The sequence below is a fragment of the Lampetra planeri genome, chromosome 39 (assembly GCF_965212315.1).
Source record: "Lampetra planeri chromosome 39, kcLamPlan1.2.h2, whole genome shotgun sequence".
NCBI lineage: Eukaryota > Metazoa > Chordata > Hyperoartia > Petromyzontiformes > Petromyzontidae > Lampetra > Lampetra planeri.
The window spans coordinates 10,520,759-10,547,272 of NC_136145.1; the positions used below are offsets into that span (position 1 = coordinate 10,520,759).

General features: G+C 50.2%; 2 protein-coding genes across 9 annotated transcripts in view; one reads left to right on the plus strand and one right to left on the minus strand.

Moving 5' to 3' along the window:
• The window catches only part of MORF4L1 (mortality factor 4 like 1), a 40,624-nt gene extending 37,335 nt beyond the window's left edge, over positions 1-3,289 (minus strand). For 2 of the 6 annotated variants that reach the window (XM_078612821.1, XM_078612819.1), the window contains exons 1-2: positions 2,753-3,289; positions 880-932 (exon numbers count right to left, since the gene is read on the minus strand). In XM_078612821.1, the coding sequence (XP_078468947.1) occupies positions 880-932; positions 2,753-2,924 (225 nt within the window). In that variant the 5' untranslated portion in view covers positions 2,925-3,289. Of the gene's footprint in view, positions 1-879; positions 933-2,467 lie in introns of all 6 variants that reach the window. The other 4 variants (XM_078612824.1, XM_078612823.1, XM_078612820.1 and 1 more) reach the window with 3 other exon arrangements.
• The window catches only part of AMACR (alpha-methylacyl-CoA racemase), a 47,477-nt gene continuing 23,751 nt past the window's right edge, over positions 2,789-26,514 (plus strand). The window contains exons 1-4 of one of the 3 annotated variants that reach the window (XM_078612817.1): positions 2,789-2,896; positions 9,717-9,977; positions 11,120-11,263; positions 19,264-19,424. In XM_078612817.1, the coding sequence (XP_078468943.1) occupies positions 9,728-9,977; positions 11,120-11,263; positions 19,264-19,424 (555 nt within the window). In that variant the 5' untranslated portion in view covers positions 2,789-2,896; positions 9,717-9,727. Of the gene's footprint in view, positions 2,897-6,195; positions 9,084-9,716; positions 9,978-11,119; positions 11,264-19,263; positions 19,425-26,514 lie in introns of those variants that run through there. The other 2 variants (XM_078612815.1, XM_078612816.1) reach the window with 2 other exon arrangements.

Below are 26,514 nucleotides of genomic sequence, written 5' to 3' on the forward strand. Positions count from 1 at the left end.
TCACGATCGAATCACATGATGATTCGTAATTAGTTTAATTTGGGTTAGATCATCGAGTGGGTACGTTAATTTTCAGCAAGACCCTCTGCCACCGGACAGGGCCAACAAATCACATTGTCGCATCATGGACAGAATTTAACACTGATTTGGTTTAACAGCCAAACCAGTGGAGGAGGAATGTTAAAAATCCCAAGCAAAACAAGCGACAATTTTACACGACGTTTTGGCAGATTACATCCAGCATCATCCGCCGTTCATAAAAGTTCAGTTCTGGGTAAGCCTGCAGTGATCTAACCCAAAGGAAGTTAATTATGAATCGCAAACAACCAAGCCAATTAACAAAACAGCAGCACAATAAATACGTCGCCTGTCTTGTGGCCCGCCCGCAAACACGAGTGCTGCAGAGGAGCTAAAACTTGCACGCGTCCCATTGAACGAGGGTTTGTTAAACTAGTTGCTCGTGTTAATTCGTGAACGCGATTACCGATCGGTTTACCAACAACCTTTGCCAATCCCGCACCGAACAGCGTGAAGTATGGTCGAACAAGCAACACGACCCAATACGGCGTGGTTGAGGCCTTCTTCATGCAGCAGTGGACTTACAAATGACTGTAAGTTATATCTCTGTACTGTATACAGGACTATGCTGTGGTGTGTATTGTACGTAACGTTGTCACGCCGATGTGCCGTGACGTTAAACGCACGTGTGTGCTTTTCGGCCCAATCGATTATCAAATCGCCGACGCTCGATTCCATAATCTATTTTCGAAAGAAAAGAAAAAAAACACCGATTAATTGACTTGACCCGCGAGGGAAACCGAACTGGTTTCGCGAGAGTAATCGTGTGTAGGGTGCAGATAAGATGTAAATTAGCTTCACTTCAACCTTGGCTTCATACAGCAGGGGCCCGTGGAAACAAAGAACCCTCTCTCCTGAACAAAACAACACGCAAGCAAAGCGCGAATCAATCAGCCGTCGATGACCATCATTTACCACCGCTCAGCCACCACCACCACCGCTCAGCCACCACCACCACCACCGCTCAGCCACCACCACCACCACCGCTCAGCCACCACCACCACCACCGCCGCTCAGCCACCACCACCACCACCGCCGCTCAGCCACCACCACCACCACCACCGCTCAGCCACCACCACCACCACCACCGCTCAGCCACCACCACCACCACCGCTCAGCCACCACCACCACCGCTCAGCCACCACCACCACCGCTCAGCCACCACCACCACCACCGCTCAGCCACCACCACCACCACCGCTCAGCCACCACCACCACCACCGCTCAGCCACCACCACCACCACCACCGCTCAGCCACCACCACCACCACCACCACCGCTCAGCCACCACCACCACCACCACCGCTCAGCCACCACCACCACCACCACCGCTCAGCCACCACCACCACCACCGCTCAGCCACCACCACCACCGCTCAGCCACCACCACCACCGCTCAGCCACCACCACCACCACCGCTCAGCCACCACCACCACCACCGCTCAGCCACCACCACCACCGCTCAGCCACCACCACCACCGCTCAGCCACCACCACCACCACCACCGCTCAGCCACCACCACCACCACCACCACCGCTCAGCCACCACCACCGCTCAGCCACCACCACCACCACCACCGCTCAGCCACCACCGCTCAGCCACCACCACCACCACCGCTCAGCCACCACCACCACCACCGCTCAGCCACCACCACCACCACCGCTCAGCCACCACCACCACCACCGCTCAGCCACCACCACCACCACCGCTCAGCCACCACCACCACCACCGCTCAGCCACCACCACCACCACCGCTCAGCCACCACCACCACCACCGCTCAGCCACCACCACCACCACCGCTCAGCCACCACCACCACCACCGCTCAGCCACCACCACCACCACCGCTCAGCCACCACCACCACCACCGCTCAGCCACCACCACCACCACCGCTCAGCCACCACCACCACCACCGCTCAGCCACCACCACCACCGCTCAGCCACCACCACCACCATCGCTGCCACTCAGCCACCACTGCTCAGCCACCACCACCACCGCCGCCGCTCAGCCTATCCGTTTAACACAGACACACGACCCCGGTCCCTATAGGATTGACAAAGGCCGCATTCCCTACAAGGATGGTAAACGAACAACACAGGCCGCATACCCTAAAGCCTATAGGTTCAACACAGGCCACATACCCTACAGTGTATAGGTTCAACACAGACCGCATACCCTGCAATGTATAGGTTCAACACAGGCCGCATACCCTAGATATAGGTTCAACACAGGCCGCATGTTCAACACAAGCCGCATACCCTCGAGGGTTATAGGTTTAACACAGGCCGCATACCCTAGAGGGTTATAGGTTCAACACAGGCCGCATACCCTAGAGGGATAGGTTCAACACAGGCCGCATACTTTAGAGGGTTATAGGTTCACACCGCTCACCTTCCTGAAACTTGGGCTTGGGTTCAGGCTTCGGAGCCATTCGCCGCAAGACCCCCAACCCCCACAACCACCCCAACGTGCGCGCGCCTCGCTTTAAACGGCGAACATTACCAATTACTACAGATTAAAAAAAGGTGCAACTTAATTAAAAAGCAGAAGAATGAAAGCAATAAATATAAAAATGTTCACGCAAAATCGGCGACTCAAGAGGAATTCTGGCGGGAAGCGCTCACGGCAGCAGCACGGGGGCCGCTTTCACTCGCGGCGGCTCAACTTGTGACCCACGTGACGTGACGTTTTGAGTGCACGAAGCGCCCCGAGGGCCGCCGAGAATTGTCCTCGAGAGTACGTCGCGGCGACGATCCGCCACGAGGGCGGAGAGCGGCGAGCAAAACGGTGGCGTCGTTTCTGTTGTTTGGGTACTCCGCGGTGAGTCGTCGTCCGTTGTTGTTATCATTGACTGCGATGCAATAATTCTAAATTGTAATATGTTGACATTGTTGTCATGAACGTTATTCGTTCGGCGTGAAGGGGAGTTGGCTGTTGTACGCAGTTGTCATTAAGTGGATGGCGCGTGAGGTGGTGTCCGCTCGTTCGCGCAGTCCTCACTCAGGGTGACAAGGTCACTCACATTTACATTTAATGTCGGGCTACTCTCTCCTCAAACGATTAAAATTAGAATATATTTAACTACGGGCACACAATCTGAGCGTCGGCCCTGCTAAAACCGGCAATGACGGCGTGCGAAACTTATTTGACGTCACTGCGACAGGGCAAAGTATATCCATCGGACGACCGCTGTTCAATTGCCATCACACTCGGTGTATGGACCCCCCCTCCCTCACCCCGCGTGAGTGACCGCGGGTACACCCCGGCCGACAGGGGTCGCCGGGCACGAGGTGACCGGTCACTTAAAACAAGTCCAGTTAATGTTTGTCAAACGTTACCGCAGGTAGCAACATTAAAGGGAAAACGTTTAATGTGCAGCCGAACGAGGGGTCTCATTTGCAACATTTCTAGTGAGAAATAAACATACACTTTGAAGAAAGATGTAAATGCATTGTAAATACAGTACCGTAATTTTATCTGCGTTGCGATTTATCCTTAAATTCTTAACTAGGGTGGCCAAAGGCCAAATGTTAAGAGCGGTGTTGAGCCTGCTTCGTGGTTGGACACGAGACCCCAGTAATACGCAAGTGTTGTAGGTTTGGGCTACAAGGTGCCCTAAATGTCAGAATAGCAAATGGATTCTTGAATCCATTTTGTGCGGAGTTTTGAGCGTTACCCCATCGTATTCGTTGTGGGTCTTCTCTGGTTTTCTGTGACAGAAACCAGAGCCTTCTTAATGTACGGTAATTAACAGATGTTACTTTAAATGAATTATTGAGAATCTCGAATTGCTGGATAAAGGGAATGATCGTGTTTCTATGTAACTGTTAAACAATGCAAGTCGTCATTTATTCCGCTGATAAAGATGAAGCGTGCAATGTTAGGTTCTGAACAAAACGTTGGAATGGTTTTAAATTTGAATTAAGAAAAAATCATTAACTTTTAGAACTCTCATGTCTCGAATATTTTCAACTGAACTCTGTGAAGAGGAATCATTTTGCTGTTCAACATTTTCACGCACATTTAAACCAACACTGAGTAGATATCTTAAATTTGGAGCTTTCGTGACTGCAGGAATTATTCTTTGTTTCTTTCGGTTAAGTCACGTCTAAAGATAAAATAATAAATTAAAATAATAGCATATTACGACGTTTCGATTGCAACACAAGGAATCATCATCAGGCATAAAAGAAATAGCAACAAAAATCTAACTAGAAAACTATAGACAGACATACAAGCAGACAGACATCACAACGGCACACAGAGAGAGGACACATATCGGTACAAAGAGAGGCGTCGTTTCTGTGACGGTCCCTTAAATATAGAGAGGGGGGGCGGGGACGGAGAGAGGGGGGGGGCAGAGAAAATTAGCATATCAATGAGTGTACGGCAACGTACTGCTGCTGCAAGTAAGATGACGACGTGGCACGGGCACGCAAGCTTGAAAATTAGGAGAAAGGCACACGAAAATTAAATAACCTAGCAAAATATCGAAATGTGATGTAATACAACACAGAGAGTCGGTTAACACACAATTAACGCATAGCCTGGTTGATTACGTATTTCAAAGATTGCTAAGTTAGAATTTTAAGTGTGAAAATTCCAAAGAGAGGACACAGGCAGAGAGAACACATAGCCAGAGAGAGAGAAGGATAAGCTTAAAACTTCCCCGTAGAAGTGGTTCAATCTTAAATTTGGAGCTTTCGTGACTGCAGGAATTATTCTTTGTTTCTTTCGATTAAGTCACGTCTATAGATAAAATAATAAATTAAAATAATAGCATATTACGACGTTTCGATTGCAACACAAGCAATCATCATCAGGCATAAAAGAAATAGCAACAAAAATCTAACTAGAAAACTATAGACAGACATACAAGCAGACAGACATCACAACGGCACACAGAGAGAGGACACATATCGGCACAAAGAGAGGGGTCGTTTCTGTGACGGTCCCTTAAATATAGAGAGGGGGGGGCGGGGACGGAGAGAGGGGGGGGGCAGAGAAAATTAGCATATCAATGAGTGTACGGCAACGTACTGCTGCTGCAAGTAAGATGACGACGTGGCACGGGCACGCAAGCTTGAAAATTAGGAGAAAGGCACACGAAAATTAAATAACCTAGCAAAATATCGAAATGTGATGTAATACAACACAGAGAGTCGGTTAACACACAATTAACACATAGCCTGGTTGATTACGTATTTCAAAGATTGCTAAGCAGTCCCTCCAGAAAAACGCGGAGTTTTTTGGTGATTGTTGCGGGCAAAAATCGTTGATTATGCGGCACGTTTTCTTAAAAAATGCGATGGAATATGCGGGATATTTATGCAATTTTATGCGATTAAATTGCGGGAACTTGCAAAAATTGCGGGAACTTGCAAAAATTGCGGGAACTTGCAAAAACTGCGGTTTGATGAAAAAGAGAAAAAAAAGTGATTCCCCCAACACCCTATTCACTAGGCTACTACTTTAATGTAAAGAGTCATTTATTATTACTTCCTATGATAAGCAAGCATACTACATCACAGAAAGTGCTGGGAATATTTAAGTTCTCATCTTGTTTTATTTCAGACCTTAACAAACAAATGGCTCAAACTTACAAAACATTGAGTCGAACAAGTTCTGTAGCTTTACAAAATGAATATGCTACAACTTCTGTAAAAATGAATAAATAAAATATTAAAAAATAAAATGTGTGCTTCCTGTTTTACAGAGGTAGCTATGCAAAATAATTTGCCCCCACTGTCATGTAACACACTGGGGAACTGCTTTGCGCGGTCTTTTGCGCTTATGTTTGTTGGCAAATGAGAAAGATTTGCGGGCTTCATCATGGTTTCATTGGCATCGCGGGGTTTGCAGCTTTTCAATGATGTCGCGTAATGAGTGACGTCACTTCATAACGTTCCCATGGCAACAGGGGAAATGGCTGCGCTTGTGTGAAGTAAACGCAACATTTTTCAACTTTCTGCTAAGATATATGTGACTTTTTGCAACGAAAATGCGGGGATTATGAAATCATGCAAGCCCGCATATTTTGCGCGCGGAAATCTGCAATTTATGCAGCGAAAGTGCGGCGTATTTGAAAAAAACGCGCCCCCCCGCATAAATATGCGGACTTTGGCTGATTTTGCGTGAAATCTTGCGATCGCATAATCGCGTTTTTCTGGAGGGACTGGCTAAGTTAGAATTTTAAGTGTGAAAATTCCAAAGAGAGGACACAGGCAGAGAGAGAGAAGGATAAGCTTAAAACTTCCCCGTAGAAGTGGTTCAATCTTAAATTTGGAGCTTTCGTGACTGCAGGAATTATTCTTTGTTTCTTTCGGTTAAGTCACGTCTAAAGATAAAATAATAAATTAATAAATTGCAACACAAGCAATCATCATCAGGCATAATTGTGTGTTAACCGACTCTCTGTGTTGTATTACATCACATTTCGATATTTTGCTAGGTTATTTAATTTTCGTGTGCCTTTCTCCTAATTTTCAAGCTTGCGTGCCCGTGCCACGTCGTCATCTTACTTGCAGCAGCAGTACGTTGCCGTACACTCATTGATATGCTAATTTTCTCTGCCCCCCCCCCTCTCTCCGTCCCCGCCCCCCCTCTCTATATTTAAGGGACCGTCACAGAAACGACCCCTCTCTTTGTGCCGATATGTGTCCTCTCTCTGTGTGCCGTTGTGATGTCTGTCTGCTTGTATGTCTGTCTATAGTTTTCTAGTTAGATTTTTGTTGCTATTTCTTTTATGCCTGATGATGATTGCTTGTGTTGCAATCGAAACGTCGTAATATGCTATTATTTTAATTTATTATTTTATCTTTAGACGTGACTTAACCGAAAGAAACAAAGAATAATTCCTGCAGTCACGAAAGCTCCAAATTTAAGATTGAACCACTTCTACGGGGAAGTTTTAAGCTTATCCTTCTCTCTCTCTGGCTATGTGTTCTCTCTGCCTGTGTCCTCTCTTTGGAATTTTCACACTTAAAATTCTAACTTAACAATCTTTGAAATACGTAATCAACCAGGCTATGCGTTAATTGTGTGTTAACCGACTCTCTGTGTTGTATTACATCACATTTCGATATTTTGCTAGGTTATTTAATTTTCGTGTGCCTTTTTCCTAATTTTCAAGCTTGCGTGCCCGTGCCACGTCGTCATCTTACTTGCAGCAGCAGTACGTTGCCGTACACTCATTGACATGCTAATTTTCTCTGCCCCCCCCCTCTCTCCGTCCCCGCCCCCCCTCTCTATATTTAAGGGACCGTCACAGAAACGACCCCTCTCTTTGTGCCGATATGTGTCCTCTCTCTGTGTGCCGTTGTGATGTCTGTCTGCTTGTATGTCTGTCTATAGTTTTCTAGTTAGATTTTTGTTGCTATTTCTTTTATGCCTGATGATGATTGCTTGTGTTGCAATCGAAACGTCGTAATATGCTATTATTTTAATTTATTATTTTATCTTTAGACGTGACTTAACCGAAAGAAACAAAGAATAATTCCTGCAGTCACGAAAGCTCCAAATTTAAGATTGAACCACTTCTACGGGGAAGTTTTAAGCTTATCCTTCTCTCTCTCTGGCTATGTGTTCTCTCTGCCTGTGTCCTCTCTTTGGAATTTTCACACTTAAAATTCTAACTTAGCAATCTTTGAAATACGTAATCAACCAGGCTATGCGTTAATTGTGTGTTAACCGACTCTCTGTGTTGTATTACATCACATTTCGATATTTTGCTAGGTTATTTAATTTTCGTGTGCCTTTCTCCTAATTTTCAAGCTTGCGTGCCCGTGCCACATCGTCATCTTACTTGCAGCAGCAGTACGTTGCCGTACACTCATTCATATGCTAATTTTCTCTGCGCCCCCCCCCTCTCTCCGTCCCCGCCCCCCCTCTCTATATTTAAGGGACCGTCACAGAAACGACCCCTCTCTTTGTGCCGATATGTGTCCTCTCTCTGTGTGCCGTTGTGATGTCTGTCTGCTTGTATGTCTGTCTATAGTTTTCTAGTTAGATTTTTGTTGCTATTTCTTTCATGCCTGATGATGATTGCTTGTGTTGCAATCGAAACGTCGTAATATGCTATTATTTTAATTTATTATTTTATCTTTAGACGTGACTTAACCGAAAGAAACAAAGAATAATTCCTGCAGTCACGAAAGCTCCAAATTTAAGATTGAACCACTTCTACGGGGAAGTTTTAAGCTTATCCTTCTCTCTCTCTGGCTATGTGTTCTCTCTGCCTGTGTCCTCTCTTTGGAATTTTCACACTTAAAATTCTAACTTAGCAATCTTTGAAATACGTAATCAACCAGGCTATGCGTTAATTGTGTGTTAACCGACTCTCTGTGTTGTATTACATCACATTTCGATATTTTGCTAGGTTATTTAATTTTCGTGTGCCTTTCTCCTAATTTTCAAGCTTGCGTGCCCGTGCCACATCGTCATCTTACTTGCAGCAGCAGTACGTTGCCGTACACTCATTCATATGCTAATTTTCTCTGCGCCCCCCCCTCTCTCCGTCCCCGCCCCCCCTCTCTATATTTAAGGGACCGTCACAGAAACGACCCCTCTCTTTGTGCCGATATGTGTCCTCTCTCTGTGTGCCGTTGTGATGTCTGTCTGCTTGTATGTCTGTCTATAGTTTTCTAGTCAGATTTTTGTTGCTATTTCTTTTATGCCTGATGATGATTGCTTGTGTTGCAATCGAAACGTCGTAATATGCTATTATTTTAATTTATTATTTTATCTTTAGACGTGACTTAACCGAAACAAACAAAGAATGACTGAGTAGATAATTTACAGGGTTAGGTTTGCTGTTATGCCCAACAATGGCTTACACAGTAGTCGACTTTGCCCCAAACGTTAGCCGCATTGCTCGCAGCGCATTACTGATAAAAGGAGCCAACTTTGTAACATTCACATGTTCGTTTAAAACCAGCTTGCGAGCATCAATATTTGCACCAGGAGGCTTGCAAGCATTGGTGAACACATCTCCATTATTTTTAACCAGGTGAGAGTCCTTTAAGACATTTAAGCATCTCTCAAAATTTAAATTTGTGTGTTACAAACATCTTTTGCGATGCGTATGCGGTGTGTGTGGTGTAGTTTTGCGCATTGAAATGGAATCTGAACTTGGGGCTCCTCTAAGTTAAATCGGCCTAGAATGTGTGCCTGGTGCAGTGTGTACCTGGTGCACTCGAAAGATACAGGTGGTCTGACGTACATCTGACAACACCACCCCTTGCGTGCCACGTTGACCTTAATAACAGTTCAACAATAGCACTGTGGTCAAAACATTATTTTGACTTTGTGGGAAGTCAACGGTGGTCGTCCTAAGAAAATACTGCCCTCGACCATGGGAATATGGAATTTCCACCACTGGCGTAGAGCGTGGATAAACTTACTCTATTTACAGGGTTGTCTGATGTGTATAATGTTTGCACAGCGTGTTATTCGGTATGATGTTCGACGTTTGGCTGTACGTTCTTGGAGCTTCTTCAGGAACTGAGGAATATTTCTGGCCTCGAACAACGTGTGTTCCAAACCAAAAACAAAGAGAAACCTATACCGCACAACCTTGGAATCCGACACAGACGATTTACAGCGCCTGCCACGGCTAAACACATCACCTTTGTATTCACAGCATTGCGAGCGATGGCGATTGCCGGCACGCGCGTTGTGGAGCTGGCTGGCCTGGCGCCGGCGCCCTTCTGTGGGATGGTGCTAGCGGACTTTGGGGCACAGGTGGTGCGTGTTGACCGCGCGGGGACGCGTGCCACCATGCCGGATGTGCTGGCACGGGGGAAACAATCGCTGACGCTCAACCTGAAGTGTCCGCAAGGCGTAGCCGTGCTGCGCCGGCTGTGCCGTGCCTCCGATGTTCTCATTGAGCCCTTCCGTCCCGGTACTAGCAGAGAAGCGCACACAAATGCAAAGACTCCACCCCCCACCACAGTACAGCCTTAACAGGCTCTTGGGGCAAGTGCTATTAGCGAGTAGCACCTATGAAGGCTGGAATGGCACACGAGGGGGTGGATGACCAGCACCACGCCCGGCCGCCTTTGTCTCCCTTGTGCTGATGTTTTTATACCCCGCACCAGGTGCTCTTTTTAGGCTGAGTCGACCTACGGGAGGCCCAGGACTGGTTCAGATAATCATCATTGGTGTTGGCCGTAACCAGAATTGAACTCGGGTTGCTGGAGCCATAGTGGAGAGAGCTAACCGCTGCACTACTGAGCAGCACACAGGTACACACACGCATGCATCAGTGCTGGCAGGAGGCACTGTTATCTTACAGCATGGTGGTGCATGCCTATGACCGAGCACTTCGAAGGTGAGGGTTGGTATATCTCAAAGATCTGTAAAACTCCAAAACCTACCGGGCTGTTGGAGGGGTGGCCAGGAGATGTTAGTATGGTAGGTATGACCTTAAATGCTTTATGGTGTTGCCTTCATATCCGCATCTCCTGTTGCTTCAGCTCCCCACTCCCAGGCCTGCTCTCTTCCCCTCCCCACCCCCCGACATTTTGTCTCTGTTCGCCCTTTAATCCCTTCTAGCTGCTCTTCACTCGGCAGCGCTCCACTCCCCCTACCCCACACTCCCCCCCCCCCTCTGTCTCTCCTCCCTGGCTCTTCCCCCCCTCTCTTGCCTAGATAGCCTCTTGTTACAGCAGCCCTTTTGCCCACTTCAGCAATTGTTTCTTGTTGTGGTTGTCCCACCTGATGACGGACGCTTGTGTTGCGCCCGAAACGTCGTGATTTAATTTATTTTATTTTATACCTACGTGACTTTACCGAAAGAACCAAAGAGTATGTGGGTTTGTGAACTCTGCTGTACGGACCAGTGAGTGTTAACCCTCTTGTTTTGTGTTGCGTTTTCTCTGGTGACACCAGTTTCTTCCCACAAGTAGAACATTAAGTATCTAAAAATGAATCGGCAAAAACATCCCTCTGTGGCTGTCCTGTCCTCATGTTCCTACATCCCCACGTCCCCCTTGTCTCTGTCCTGTGTCTCCATGTTCCTCCACGTGCTCCCTTTTCCCCAAGGTGTGATGGAGCGGCTTGGCCTGGGCCCAGACGTGCTGCTTGGCGAGAACCCTCGTCTCATCTACGCGCGGCTCACCGGCTTCGGCCAGAGCGGCCCCTACGCCAGCATGGCCGGCCACGACATCAACTATGTCGCCGTGTCCGGTAGGGCCCGCGATGCACGGCGTAGATAAGTTCGGGGGGGGGGGCAGGGGGGGCGCTGACGTTGCCGGCAATGTGGAGTCGCCACGGGAGACAACAGAGCAGTGGTTATTCGTGCTTTCCAACAAGTGTTGAAAGCTTTCATGCATTAGCTTCGGTTCGTAAATCTGTTGCTATAATGGGCTTACCGAATGTAAAACCGGGAGCGTAGACTTTAGAGCAAAGTACAGCGCAACAATGGATTTCGGTGCACTCTCCTCTGCTGGCTACGTTGTCCTGCAGCCCCCTGTGACACATGTTATGTATGCGGCGCCAACCCGAGCACTATCGATGCTCAGCCCTGCTTAGCTTGTGAGATCTGAAAAAAAATTGGGCACATGTATGTATGTTGAACTTCTTTCGAACCGTATGTAGACAACCATGCTCATTGGAGGTGTGGGGAAGGACAACAGACTAAACAAACACACATGCAAAAAAAGGCAGTGGGCTCTCAAAAACAGAGTCCATGTATGTGTAATAAAGGACTCGATCCTGGGTCTGTCTCCGTTGTCCTTTATTCGGGTTCTTACACCTTTCCCACACGGCCCTCGCTCAGAGCTCTCCCCTTGGCAGCTCCATAGCTGCCCTCGTTCCCGTAGCCTCCACACCTTTGCAGCTCCGCTGCAGATCCCCTGTGCAGTCCTCCGGCTGCCCTCACTGCAGCTCCACCGCTGCCCTCACTGCAGCTCCACCGCTGCCCGTCGTTCCCCCGCGCTTGGTCACCGCTGGCCGACGGTGCCAAGTCTTACTCTCCGTGTGTGTGGCGATCTTGCCACTCCTCGACCTCCGCCCTGCGTGGCCTCACTCTAACTCTATATCCCACACTCTCTCTTCCACCCCGCTGGCTGGCGCCGTCATGAGCCCCTCAGCCACCAGGCTGAGGCACGGCGACCACCCAACGTGGTCTCCACTCTTCACTCCCCCGACTGACCCAGATGTCTTCCTGTCTCCCCGCTATAACATCTCCCCCCACGTGACCCTGACTGCTCCCTCTCGGATCGTCACATCCGACCCGCCCATTTACGCCCGCATTACACCACCCTCCCCCGTAGAGAAAATTCCAGCCGTCCTCGGCTGAAACAGAACAAAATAATGCGGGCGAAGGCATCACAATCAGGAGTCCCCCAGGCACAACGGAGATTATAACAACAACAACACAAGTAACGAAAGGGGAGGGATCAGGAACCAGAACAGAACAACAAGAATAATAATGGCACAAAGCACAACAACGGCAACCGACACGCAAGAATGGCACACGCGCACAACCCAGAAATGTGGTGTCTTAGAGCGTGTCCCTGTTGTTGTTCCATCCCCTCGGCTCAAGTCCAACATCAAAGAGCAAGTGGTAGAGCAGAATGACGAACGGGCGCTCAATTGCTCCTTTAAGTCCTCATCCAGTTAGCACACCAGGTAACACCCAGTGTGGCAGGCGCCGAAGATCTGTGACGAGAAGGAGAATCTAATCCCCTGAGGCACAGCACAACAACGCACATCCGCATGTCGTACACGACAGCCACCCGGCCCCAGGGTAGTGGAGATGATGTAATTCCGGCCCGCTTAAGAAACCCCAATAATTACCCAAAATAAACGCGATGGATGCCCCAGTATTTACATTTTAACAACAATATTATTTACACGTGACAACAACAAAAAAAAATTCCTGCTCTTGCCCACCAGCAGTCCTCCCTTGAGGACCAGCACAGACATCACACGTACACAGCATGTACCCACGGTCACTCTCAACAAAACCCCCAGTCGCACACCCTCGCGTGGAGAGAGCCACGCTCCCCAGCGGTAACGTTTAACTCGCCCTAACCCTCACCGTGGTCGTCAAACGACAGCAACATCCACTGATCATACTCTCGGCTAGTGCAATTTCGGGGATGAGCAGCAACTCGGCCATGCTCCTCCCTTACTATCCCATCAGCGATGGACACACACCAGCATCTTATAGTCTGACGCTTTATAGCCAAGGGAAGATCAATCCCTCGGCAAGGCCAGACACCAACGACCCCCCCCACGGGGCAATGTTCTCTTATAGATTCAATAACAACCTAACCCAAATCCCGTGAGCCCCCGGCACACCAGGTTCAGTCTGCCACCGCACAACTGAACCATGACTCCCCGAGCCATATGAGCACACGGCCCATTAGTTTGAGACATACCACGGAGGTCTCGCCTCCGGGCTGTCAGGTCAGCCATCAGCCATAGGCCGACGTGACCACAACTCGTGCATCACCCAATCAACAATGGCAGGCATAACAGATGGAATATTTGCCCCACCGAGGTTTTTCCCGCGCGCTCAAAATGGCGGCCCCCTTCGCCAAGCGCGTTCTCGCAATCTCTCGCGCGCACTCAAAATGGCGGCCCTTTGCGCAAAGCGCATCGTCGCCATACCCCGCGTGCGCGCAAAATGGCGGCCCAACGTGCGAACACGTGGCCAGTTTTCTCCGTGCGTGCACCCCAGCTGCCCTTTGCTGGGGGTCATAAGACGCATCCCCCGTCACGTTGTAACAACCCCACTAACGATAGACGCACAGCCCCAGCTTGCTGCGCACAGCAGTCATATCGGGGAATTTTTAACCAATATTTTACCAAAACACATTGGTTACACACACCAACCCGCAAAGCAACTCCTGGCTGCATGCAATCAACCGAATGAGCGACGCCACTTGGCGCCAATTTACGGTCTCATCACCCTTAACATCTGAGCCACCCACAACGGCGTCATCGCGCACCCTCATTTTCAAAAAGCTCAATTACCTATAATATACACGCAATCTCGTGTGCACAACACCCATACAACCAAATTTTTGGGTCCCCCTCGAATTTGTTACCAATTTCCAAACAGGTACGCACAATTAATAACAATCCCAACCCAATAGTCAACCAATGCATCGCACCCCATAACCGTACAGAACGGTGTAACAGCACATGCAGTCAGCATATCGCGATCACACGCGTACATTTAAGCACAATAGCAAGCAGATCTGCAGGCAACCAACACACCATTAATCCTGTCGTAACTTTGCAGCAACAACACAAATATTCTCTCTTGCAAACAACTACATCGCACACAGCACCTCGTAGCACAATACACCAAAAAATATATTTTTCAATTAAGCCCGTCGCACACAGTAACCCACGAGATGGTACAGCGCAGGATACCCGACGCTCCCGAGTTAATAATTAACTTCGCCATCAAGATAACAACTCCACGCCGCAGCGCACACACACTATTTGACACTCAGCAAGCACAGCAGACTCTCCTTCCATCCTCAACACGCACACATACACACTAATTGACACCGAGCAACAAGCAAATAGCGCGTTCATCCAGAAGACACACACACACAGCCCGAACCGCGCTCCGCACGCTCGAGACATGACAAAAATCGCCCCCCGGCACACGAAAGATGGGTGAGGTGTGTGTTAAGGCTGGGTGCGTATCGTTACGACTCGCCCGGGGCTGCAGCAAGCAGAGGACGGCAGGGTGGTAACTTGAGACGCCTCGCAGAACTCGTTCGGCGACTTGACTGCTCTGTTGTCTCGCACCCGAGCCAGGACGGTGTTGGATCTATGCCCTGTTTTCCGTTATTAATATTAAGAATAATTAAGAAAAAAAAACTATTTCTCTTTTTATTATATTTATATATACCTTTTAATTAAATAATGAAAACAACCCACTACAAACACACCAGGAATCTGTGAAACGGCCATTAAACTTCGATTTAAAGCTTTCGTGACTGCAGGGATTCATCTTCTTGGTTCTTTCGGTAAAGTCACGTAGAAGGGAAGTAATAAAATAATAAAAATAAAAATAAAACATAATATTATGTTTTATTTTTATTATTTTATTACTTCCCTTCTACGTGACTTTACCGAAAGAACCAAGAAGGCCATTAAACTGGTAAGAAGTCGGTGACAGAGAGGTCATAGACATCCAGATGGACAAAAGATGTATGGACTAACCTCCCAAAGACATCTGGAGATGTACAGATAAGGTGCAGAGCAAACAACGGTTGAAACTCGCGTTTTCTTAACGTTTTCCTTACCGAAAAGTAGAAACTTAACATAGATAATTAACCAACAAACAATAATTTTATTATTAGTAATTCCCTTATATTCACCGCATACATATTATTTAGAAGTATATGTTTCCTATCTACACGACCTTCCGAAAAACTAAAGAGTACGAATTCCAGAAAGCTTAAGTGCATAGTACACTTAACCTCAGGACATAAAAAAATTAACTCAGAATAAAAACACCAATCTCTTGAGAACTAAACTTGGCGAAGCCCAAAATAATAATGTGACGAGGATCATGACGAATATTCATTAAACATAGACGAATGATAACCCCGATACCAAGACCGAAGGAACTCATAAAATATAATTCAAGAATAAATGTAACACACAGCACCACATAAATGTATTGCAAACATCTCCTCAGCCACCTTTGTCTTCCAGCAGGGCCTGACAAGCAAAGAGGGAGTAAAAAGGTCACAAGGGGTGGGGGGGGGTTTGTGCTGACATGGTTTGTTTTCTCTCGCAAGGGTCGCGGGGGTGTCTGCTTTTTCTCGCTCTGTTTGTGTTTTGTTGCCCGCTCGCAAGGAATGCACAGAAGGGAGTCACGTTTTGAGTTAGGCACGGGCGCACACAGCGAACAGGCAGTCTGGGTTGAGTCGTGCTCAGTCTCGCAACTCGGCTTGCGACGCGGTGTTGCGACGGGGCTCGCAAGAGAGGTGTGGCAGTCGTGCCTCAAGGAGATGGGACGACGAGACGTCGTTAAAGTGACAGTCTGAGAGCAGTCTGGGTCGAGTCGTGCTCGGTCTCGCAACTCGGCTTGCGACGCAGCGTTGCGACAGGGCTCGCAAGAGAGCGGGGGCAGATCGTGCCTCGAGAAGTGATGGAACGAGGAGGGGTCGTTCGAGTCGCAGAAGTCTGAGTTCAACCTGGGTCGGGGCTGGGTTTCAGCCGTGCTCCGGCTGGCGGAGCGTCGTGAGGAAACGAAACACCGATGCCGATAGCAGGTGTCGCTTCTCGCAGAACGAAGTTAAGTGCGAGTGAAGCTGGCAGCTGCACGAACAAGGGAAGCACGGAGCAGAGAGAGTGATGAGCGACGACAAGCAATCAACCTGTAAAAGGGCGGAGATCGCCAAGCGTCGACCAAGCGAGCAAAGCAGAGAGCGCGAAGCAGTGGAGAAAGCCTGGTCAAACGGCTGTGAGGAGGAGGACAACGCTATTGAATGCGCCGTGTGTCTAATACACACCCAGATCAACCAGCATCAACCAAAACCGACTCGTCATCCCGCAGTGGAGAAAGAGAGTCAAAGTCTTCCGAGCGCCACCGAGCGCCACCGAGCGCCACCGAGCGCCACCGTGCGCCACCGAGCGCCACCGTGCGCCACCGAGCGACAACGAGCGACCGAGCATCTTCAAGGACAGCATCGTGCCAACTCGTCGTCCAGCAGTGGAGAGAGAGAGAGCGCAAGAGCAGCACAACTCGGACGTCACCGGGCGTCACCGAGCGTCGTGCCAACTCGTCATCCAGCAGTGGAGAGAGAGAGAGCGCAAGAGCAGCACGACTCGGACGTCACCGGGCGTCACCGAGCGTCGTGCCAACTCGTCATCTAGCAGTAGAGGGAGAGAGAGCGCAAGAGCAGCACGACTCGGACGTCACCGGGCGTCACCGAGCGTCGTGCCAACTCGTCATCCAGCAGTGGAGAGAGAGAGAGCGCAAGAGCAGCACGACTCGGACGTCACCGGGCCCTCACCGAGCGTCGTGCCAACTCGTCATCCAGCAGTGGAGGGAGAGAGAGCGCACAAGCAGAGACACGCAGGGGCTCGCGGCGGCCACGCCCAACCCAGAGAAAACTTCTGGCCGCTGTTTGTATCCTCCTACACCACACAAGCTAACGACACAATTAATATTACGAGGGGATAACGCACACACAGCACGCACACGAATAAGACTAAAAAAAAAATTATCTTTGCGTTTCAAAAAGGGTTGCCATTTCGAGGTGGTGCGTTCAATATCAACTGATCGTGCAAAGCAGTTGCTGTCGTCGAGTTACATGAAAAAGAAATGTTTTAGTCAATCATTTTCGTTAACTACATAATCACGCCAATGAAGAAGTATTTTTAGTCATTCATTTTCGTTACTGCATAATCTTGTCCATGAATTTATTGACGTATACTTGCTTTCGCATACTAGAGTGTCATGTGCTTGTTTAGAATTAAAATTTCTTAACACCAACTGTTCGAGTGCTTCTTTCCAAGTCCATGCAAAACTATCTTATTCTTGATAACTGTATCCTGTGATGAGATCTGAAACTGGAGACCTAAAATAATATAAACACACTAAGATAATCAGTAAATGTTTAATCGACGATAATCGTGTTATCCTGATTGATATAACTCTGGATAAACGAAGCTAAGCCTAATTATCACAACTGCACACATTAACATAACCGCAAGCATCCGCATAAATTACTACGCTTATCTCCGCGATTATCATAATTTATGCATATAATTACACACATTATCATAATTTATGCATGTTAATACACACATTAACATAATTAATGCGATTTGCGCATTTTTTGGAAAATTATTAATTTTTATTATTTTTATCAAAATTTCATAACCCGACACATACAACAACGGGAGAGCTCCCGCCCCAGCAGCTGCAGCGTCGGCGTCCTCTCCTCGCAGCTCCTCCTCGCAAAACAGCAGCTCACAGCAGGCTGCTCACCCCGCGGCACCTCCAGATGGCAGCGCAAGGCTGCCTCCCCGCCGCGATGTTGAAGATGGCGGCGTCTTCCCGCCGCGGTGAAGACAAGATGGTGGCTTCCCGCCGTTTCTCCCCTGCCACGCCCAAGATGGCGTCTTCGTGCCGCGTGGCAGATGGCGCTGGCAGCGCAGGAAAGGCGGAGGCCTGCAGATCACCACCGGGCCTCCCCGACGCCGTCCTCGGCGTGGTGAGCTCACACAGTTGCGCCAGCACGATTTTCAAGGTCTCCAGCTGCGCCGCCATCTGTCTCCATCGTAAGTTGGCGTCCTTCGGCGCAGACAGGTCCACCGACGCGGCGACATCTTGCTCACCCGGACCCGTACTCGTTCCAGCACGGATCTCCTCTTCCATCGCAGGCAGATCCACCGTCTGAGGAAGGTCGTCGTCGTCGGATGATGTAGCAGATGATGGTGCAGGAATATTCTTTCCTCTGAGCTTGTTTGACATGCCGTTTCACTTCTGACACCAGTGTAATAAAGGACTCGATCCTGGGTCTGTCTCCGTTGTCCTTTATTCGGGTTCTTACACCTTTCCCACACGGCCCTCGCTCAGAGCTCTCCCCTTGGCAGCTCCATAGCTGCCCTCGTTCCCGTAGCCTCCACACCTTTGCAGCTCCGCTGCAGATCCCCTGTGCAGTCCTCCGGCTGCCCTCATTGCAGCTCCACCGCTGCTCTCACTGCAGCTCCACCGCTGCCCGTCGTTCCCCCGCGCTTGGTCACCGCTGACCGACGGTGCCAAGTCTTACTCTCCGTGTGTGTGGCGATCTCGCCACTCCTCGACCTCCGCCCTGCGTGGCCTCACTCTAACTCTATATCCCACACTCTCTCTTCCACCCCGCTGGCTGGCGCCGTCATGAGCCCCTCAGCCACCAGGCTGAGGCACGGCGACCACCCAACGTGGTCTCCACTCTTCACTCCCCCGACTGACCCAGATGTCTTCCTGTCTCCCCGCTATAACATCTCCCCCCACGTGACCCTGACTCCTCCCTCTCGGATCGTCACATCCGACCCGCCCATTTACGCCCGCATTACATATGTATGCAATATTTGTGAAATGTTTTAAAGTGGATTTGTAGAGGGAGGGGAATCCTTCTGCTGAGCTGGAGCTTCTCGCGTGGCGGTGGCTGCGTCATAATATTGTGTGCGGCCGTTTCTCCTTGACCCTGCAGGCTTGCTGTCCATGCTGGGGCGCCAGGGCGAGAAGCCCACGCCGCCTCTGAACCTGCTGGCGGACTTTGCGGGCGGTGGGCTCATGTGTGCCATGGGCATCACCATGGCCATGCTGGAGAGGAACAGGTCTGGCCTCGGGCAAGTCATCGACACGAGCATGGTGCGTACTTCCCCGCGTAATTTACATTTTTGCCGATGCTGCTGTTGAAAGGAAACTGAGCCCTGTCGACGTTGTGCTCAGTGTTGGTGGTGACGTGGCCCCTAGCAGTGGGGCGTTCGCCATTTGTTGCAGAGGTTCACAGCTCGTATCCAACTGCTGTCCTGATTATTACTGAGGGTATATTAACCATTAAATCCTACATACCGTTTGTTTGACAGCAGACATTAAAGATCCCCTGACTTCATTCACAAGCTAACAATGTGTAACGGTGACAAGGTCCAAATTTGGCGAGTAATTTTTTTTACCACAATATACTTAATCGAGATTATACCTTGCATTCATCACCCCCTACTGGCATACCAATGCCCCAGGTGTTGCAAATTAGACTATCCTGGTTTCCTGAGTTTGCACCCATTTGAACAAAATAAACTAAGTATTTGGGTTGGACTTTTGTTGAGTTGAGAATGGAGGGAACGAGACCAAGAGGCACGGCCAAGGAAGGAGGTGGAAAGTTGGTGTCATATAGGCCTAGGAAAGGAGAGAAGATCACTGAAGAGTGATGAAGACAGCAGATGGGAGGATATGAAGGCAATGGGAGATGTTGCCCTCCAATCGACTTGGATGTCTGGATACAGACTGATGATGAGGATGATGATGAACATAATGATGATGATCATAATGAGCCTCGTGTTGTGTGGTGGCCGGGTGGCCTAGTGTTGGGCTGGTGTTGCATCAGACTGCCTATCCCTGCCCAATATTTACGTCAGGATTTTTATTGTACATATGAATCCAATTTTATGTTGAGAAACCTTTTTCACTTTAGTTTTTTTATTATTGCATTTATTCCTTTCCCCCAGTGAAATGTGTTTGCATACTGCATGATTTGTTTTTCACATTCGGTTTCCTTTGCCAAAGAGACCTTTGCTTGTATGGGTTCTCACACTGTTTAGAAATGAAATCTTACTTGTTCTCTGTGTAGTGTAATAGCGCCGGCTGGTGGGCAGCAGCAGCAACTGTGGTAGACAGACAATACACACACCGGTGAGCGTGTGCACAGGTGTTTTGGCAGGGCGGAGGAACTGGGGCAAGGGTCACGGAGGACCCCGTCTGGAAGTCCCTGGAACCTGCTAGTGGGTAGGGAAAAAGGAACCGAGAGCAGGAGCTCGAGGCTGCCGGTTCTGGGATTGGATTTGTCTCGTCGTTGCTGTTGTCTCGTCACCGTCGTCGCTGCCATCTTCGCTTGATATTGCGCTGCCAGATAGTTGTTGGCTGTCTCAGTCAGCGCGTGTTGTGTATAGGCGAAGTTAAGAGACTGTAGAGAGTGTGCAGGCAAGACCATGAATGTTCTAAATATAATAAGGTGCCTCCTACAAACCTCGTCTCTGAATCACTGACACTACATCTGTATGAGGGTAAAAGTGGCACAGTGGTGAGCCCACTGCTTTAGGAACTTGGTGACCTGAGTTTGATTCCTGACTCCGGCCACTTATATAAGTGGCGAGAGATATTTGAACCGGTCTTCGACCCTCCTCTAACCACCGTCACCAACTCGCATTGACCAGCTTCATGATTAACATAGCATGGGAATACCTTCATCCAGCAGTGGATTGACAAAGGGGCTGTGTTTCGTTTATGGTCCTTCCCTCGAACATCAGATTGGCATGGTTGGCTACATACGGTGCGAAAGAAGTTGAACGTACATACATACGTAAATTGTGTGACTTTAATTCTGTGATGCACGCAACACGAGGGGGGAGTTTTCACGTTAAATCAGCTGCGATGTGTGATGTGCCTTATGCCCACTTCACATTCCCACGTGTAAAAACACGCACCAAGCAATGTCCTGCATTGTGCAGCACACACACATTCCCATTTGCCTACTTCACGAATGTCAAGTGAGCATTGCTATCACACTTGTCACCGTGTTAATGACTGAACCATCTTGCGACCAATATCCATAATACAGGTTTTGTTTGGTTAGATCATGTAAATATATATGTGTCGTTAAACCCACTGCCACCCGACACAGCCAATTAGTAAGGTTTGTCACGCAAACAGAACATGCCAATTCGTTACTAGTATAGTGTAATAGCACCGGCTGGTGGACAACAGCGGAAACTGTGGTGGACAGATAGTACACACGCCAGTGAGGGTGTGCACGGTGTGTGGGCAGAAGGGAGGAACTAGGGTAAGGGTCATGGAGGACCCTGTCTAGAGGCCCCTGGAACCTGCTAGCGGGTTCAAGAAGGGAGGCACGGTGAGGGCGAAGCCAGGCCGCGCTGGGAGCATAAAAGGACCCAAGAGCAGGAAGGAGCTCGAGGCTGCCGGTTCTGGGAATAGACTCGTCTCGTCGTTGCTGTCGTCTCATCGGCATCGTTGCTAAATGCCTCCGCTAGATATTGTGCTACGAATGATAGCAGTTGGCTATCTCAGTCAACACTGTCAGTGTTAGACGGCTAGTGTTATGTACAGGCTGAGCTACTATGGAGAGTGTGCGGATGAGACCGTGATATTTGTTCATAAAGAAAGTGCCTCCTAGAAACTCTGTCTCTGAATCGTTGACACTACACGAGTATAGCACACCGGTGTGTTGGAGAATAAAGCCACAACATTTACAATCTGATTGTAAATGTTTATCTCGTCGGCGAAACGTCGTACTCATTGTAAATGTTGTGGCTTTGCTCTCCAACACACCGGTGTGCTGTACTAGTGTAATAAAGGACTCTCTCTCAGATGTCGATCTCCGTTGTCCTTTATTGGGTTCGTAGAATCTCGTTACCACGGCGTCCTCGCTCAGGCCCGTGTCCCTCCCGACGATCTCTCCACAGCCACTCGGCTGCTCCGATATGCAGTCTCCCTGCTGCTCCGATATGCAGTCTCCCTGCTGCTCCGTTAGGCAGTCTCCCTGCTGCTCCACCTTGCAGCCACACCGCTGCTCCGCTCTCTAGCTTCACTGCTGCCCCATATACAGCTAGCCTCCCACAGCCACTAGCTCTCTGCGTCTGACAGGGGTCGGCACGGTTTGGCTCAAACCACCAAACCGCGGTTTGAACCGAACCAAATCGGTTTGGTTTGGCTCTGTTTGAACTGGTTCGGTTTGGTTTGGGGCTACGAAAACCGACTCGGTTTGGCTCGGACAGGGTGGAACCGGCTCAAACTAGTTTGGTTGGTTGTAAAGGCGACACGAAAGGACATGCTGTAGTTGCCTTTGCCTGCGAATTCACTTTGCAATTGCATCTCCATGGCTCGAGCGGCTCAAGACGGCGCCATCCCCGGCGGCTCCAGCATCACAAGGTATCTCATCCACGACGTGGAAGAGACCAAACACGCCGGTAGCGACGAGGAGCCGATGGCGAGCGAACGTGAGAGCCCGGACGCCACGCGCGGCGACACGCGGCAGAGCCTCATGCGCACCCTCGGCGCCGCAGCGCTGCAGACCGCGACGCAGCCCAAGCCCAAGAAGGCCCGTGTGTCCCGAGCGCTGTGGCACGACGAGTACTTTGAGACGAGCCAGGCCGCGGGCGACGTGCAGAGCCGGACCTGCAAGATCTGCACCCTCCAGTACGCGGGCTCCACCTCCTCGGGCACCCGTATCAAGCATCTCAAGACCCATGGGATCGTCGACCCCGAGTCGCCCACGGTCGTCACGTCGCCGCCGACGGGGAAGGGTTTGCTCGTGCAGTCCAAGATGGCCACGCCCATGTCAGCGCACGCGAGCAAGGCCATGGACAGCTTTGTCGCCGAGTACATCGCGACGAGTGGTCTAGGCCATAAACACGTAACATCGGATCCCTTTACGACTCTTCTTCAACGAGCTGCCCCGGGTTACGAGCCCAAGTCTGAGCGCACGGTCAAGCGCCGCATGCTCGAGATGTATGTCGTCCTCAAGCTACTCGTGCTACAGTACTTTACTACTTTTGGCTCTTGCGTCTCCTTGACCTACGACGGTTGGACAAACGACGCCATGACCGGCTTCTTCTCGGTCACCCTCCACTGGATGGACCCGGCGTCGTTCTCCATGTGCAACTGCATCATTGACTTCTTTTGGGTGGCCCCGGGCGAAGGCGTGGGCAAGCGCATGGCGCAGCGCCTGCACGAGCTGCTCGACGACTTTGGCGTGTGGCCGCGCCTGCTCGCCGTCGTCACCGACAGCGGTTCTGACGCCGTCGCATCCGCCAAGTCCCTCACGCTCCTCGAGGGGAGCAACCTGCGCTCGACGTGCTGCTTGCGGTGCATCGCGCACTGCGTCAACCTCGGCGTCAAGGCCTCATTCGGCGCGTTCGAGACACTGCTGCGCAGCCTCCGCGCGACGCTCGGCGCTATCCGCAAGAGCAAGACGAAGAGGGCGGCCTACACGTCGCTCGCGCGGCACTACCTCAAGTGCCCGCTGCAGCCGCCTTGCCTCGACGTGGTCACACGTTGGGGTAGCACGTACGTGATGCTCACGGCGTCGCTAAGGCAGCGCCAAGTGATCGACGCCATCTGCCTTGAGCCCGGCTGGTCGCGGAGCCAGGCCGGCTTGTCGGACGAGCAGTGGGAGCAGGCGGCGCTGCTCTGCCAGTTCTTGGAGAAGCCGGCGGCCATCTCCGATGCCATGGGCGCCGAGGAGTACTGCACCATCTCGAACGCCATCACGGCGCAGGAGGCTCTCTTGAGCCACTGCATGACCCACCGCCCGAGTCCTCATGTGGTCGTGAGCTCGGCCACCGTGACCATCTCCGACTACATGGTCAAGTACAGCGACCTTCTCTCGTCCGAACCAAGCCGCGTCGCCCGCTTTCTCGACCTGCGCCACCCCAAGCCCGCGGCCTCGAGCACCGAGTACAGCAATATCAAGGACATGATGACGGACATTCTCAACCAGCGCTACCCAGCGTTGACGACGGACGCGGCGCCGAAGGCGGCGCCGCGTGGCGGCATTAACATCCTCTTTGACATGGTCTACGCGCCCAACGCTCACGACGGCGCCGCCTCCGAGGTCGACCGCTTCCTGCTTGAGCCGACTCAGGACCTGAGCATGGACGTCGTCGAGTGGTGGAAGCTGTACGGCGGCAAGTACCCGCGCCTACGACGCGTGGCCCTCGACTATTTGCCTATCCCGGCGTCGTCCGTGCCCTCCGAGAGAGCAAACTCGGCCGCCAAGCGCTCCTTTCTCGACCGACCAAACCTGCACAAGTGCACGTTCAAGGCCGAGATGTGTGTGCGCTCGTGGGCGCGGATGTTGCCTAGTGTTGGGGTTTCACTGCCATTGAACTACCACACTGCGTTCAAGGACATTGGGCGTGCCAAGCTTGAGGAGATGGCTGTGGACGACATCGTCGTCCAGTACTTGCTAGTGAATCTCAATATGAAGAAAGCCTGCGTAGAAATTAGCGATTAATACACTTGATATTTGTATTGAATGCGAATATTGTTTGCCGCGCATCTTTTCGGTTCAAGCCAACTCAAGAGGTTTGGTTTAGCTTAGTTTGGTTTGGTTTTGGTTTGGTTTGGTTCAGTCGTCGCTGGTTTGGTTTGGTTTGGCTTGCTCAATTTGAAACCAGTTTGAGTCGGTTCAAACCGTGCCGACCCCTACCGATGGCTGACGGTGTCGACGTCTCCCACCACGTGGCGACCGCGCTACTCTCTCTGTCCTGCCCAGCGTGGCCTCCTCCTGTTTCACTCCGTCTCCACTCCCCCTTCCCCTTCCGGATCTCCCCCTAAATCCTCTCTCCCACGTGACCCTAACTCCACCCACTCCCCACGTGACCCAGACTCTGCCCCCCCTCAATCCTTGCTCGCATTACACTAGTAACAAATTGGCATGTTCTGTTCACGTGACAAACCTTACTGATTGGCTGTGTCGGGTGATGGCGGGTTTAATGACATATATTTACGCGATTGAACCCAAAAAACCTGTATTATGGATAATCATGTTTAGTTTTGTATATTTGCGCTGTTCATTCAAATTGCATCACAATCGCCAAAGAACCACAGACAAGCTGGTAGGTAGCATAGAGACAGTGAGCCGGCGCCACCAACAATTTACCAAGCTCTTCGGTTCTCTATATATTAAGATGTTTGCAGCCAGTTAATGAGTGTTTATACATGTGTAGTGTAGTAGAATGACACTACTGTGTTGGCTCGGTATGGGGGCTGTAGGCGGATGTCACGGAGGTCGTGTCAGACCGTGACACTCTGCGTGAACCCAACAGGACACGTGACCGGATAAAGGGGGGCCAGGGGCCCCAGGGGGTCACGTGGTTGGGGGCTCGGGCCTTCCCGAAGGATCGGAAAGGGGGGTGTGGCCTAGGGCGGGGTGTGGACGGAGAGCTGGGCTGTTCTGCTGGGTCAACTCTGGGATGAAGCCACCATCTACGATCCTCGGTCTCCGGTCCAGTAATGTAGTATCCCCGTGTGTTAGCTAAGTTAGGAACGGTGGTTACCACCCTATATTGTTATCCTGTTAATGTTAAGAGTTACCCATTGTGTTTAGCTGATAAATGGTGTTGCCTCGAAAGTTCCAGTGTGCGCCTGAATGTAACCCACGACACATGTGGGAGGAAACCGCAGCACCCGGAGAAAACCCACTGTGCGTGGGTGCAACACTCTACAAGAGTGGCCCCTACGCGAGGCAGGGTATGGCACCTCAATGACCACAAGAAGGGAGGTTTGCAATATTTATGTGATCTACCAATCCTTGCTGCCTGCACAGTGCTGGATTACAGGTGTGCGTAGCCACCACCGCCATGCTATCGGTGTGAGTAAACCAAGCCGTTTTTAGCAATGTGGCCAGTTTTTAATGAAGTAAGTCCCAAATACAGTGAGGGAAAAAAGTATTTGATCCCCTGCTGATTTTGTACGTTTGCCCACTGACAAAGAAATGATCAGTCTATAATTTTAATGGTAGGATTATTTGAACAGTGAGAGACAGAATAACAACAACAAAAATCCAGAAAAATGCATGTCAAAAATGTTACAAGTTGATTTGCATTTAATGAGGGAAATAAGTATTTGACCCCCTCTCAATCAGAAAGATTTCTGGCTCCTAGTTGTCTTTTATACAGGTAACGAGCTGAGATTAGGAGCACACTCTTAAAGGGAGTGCTCC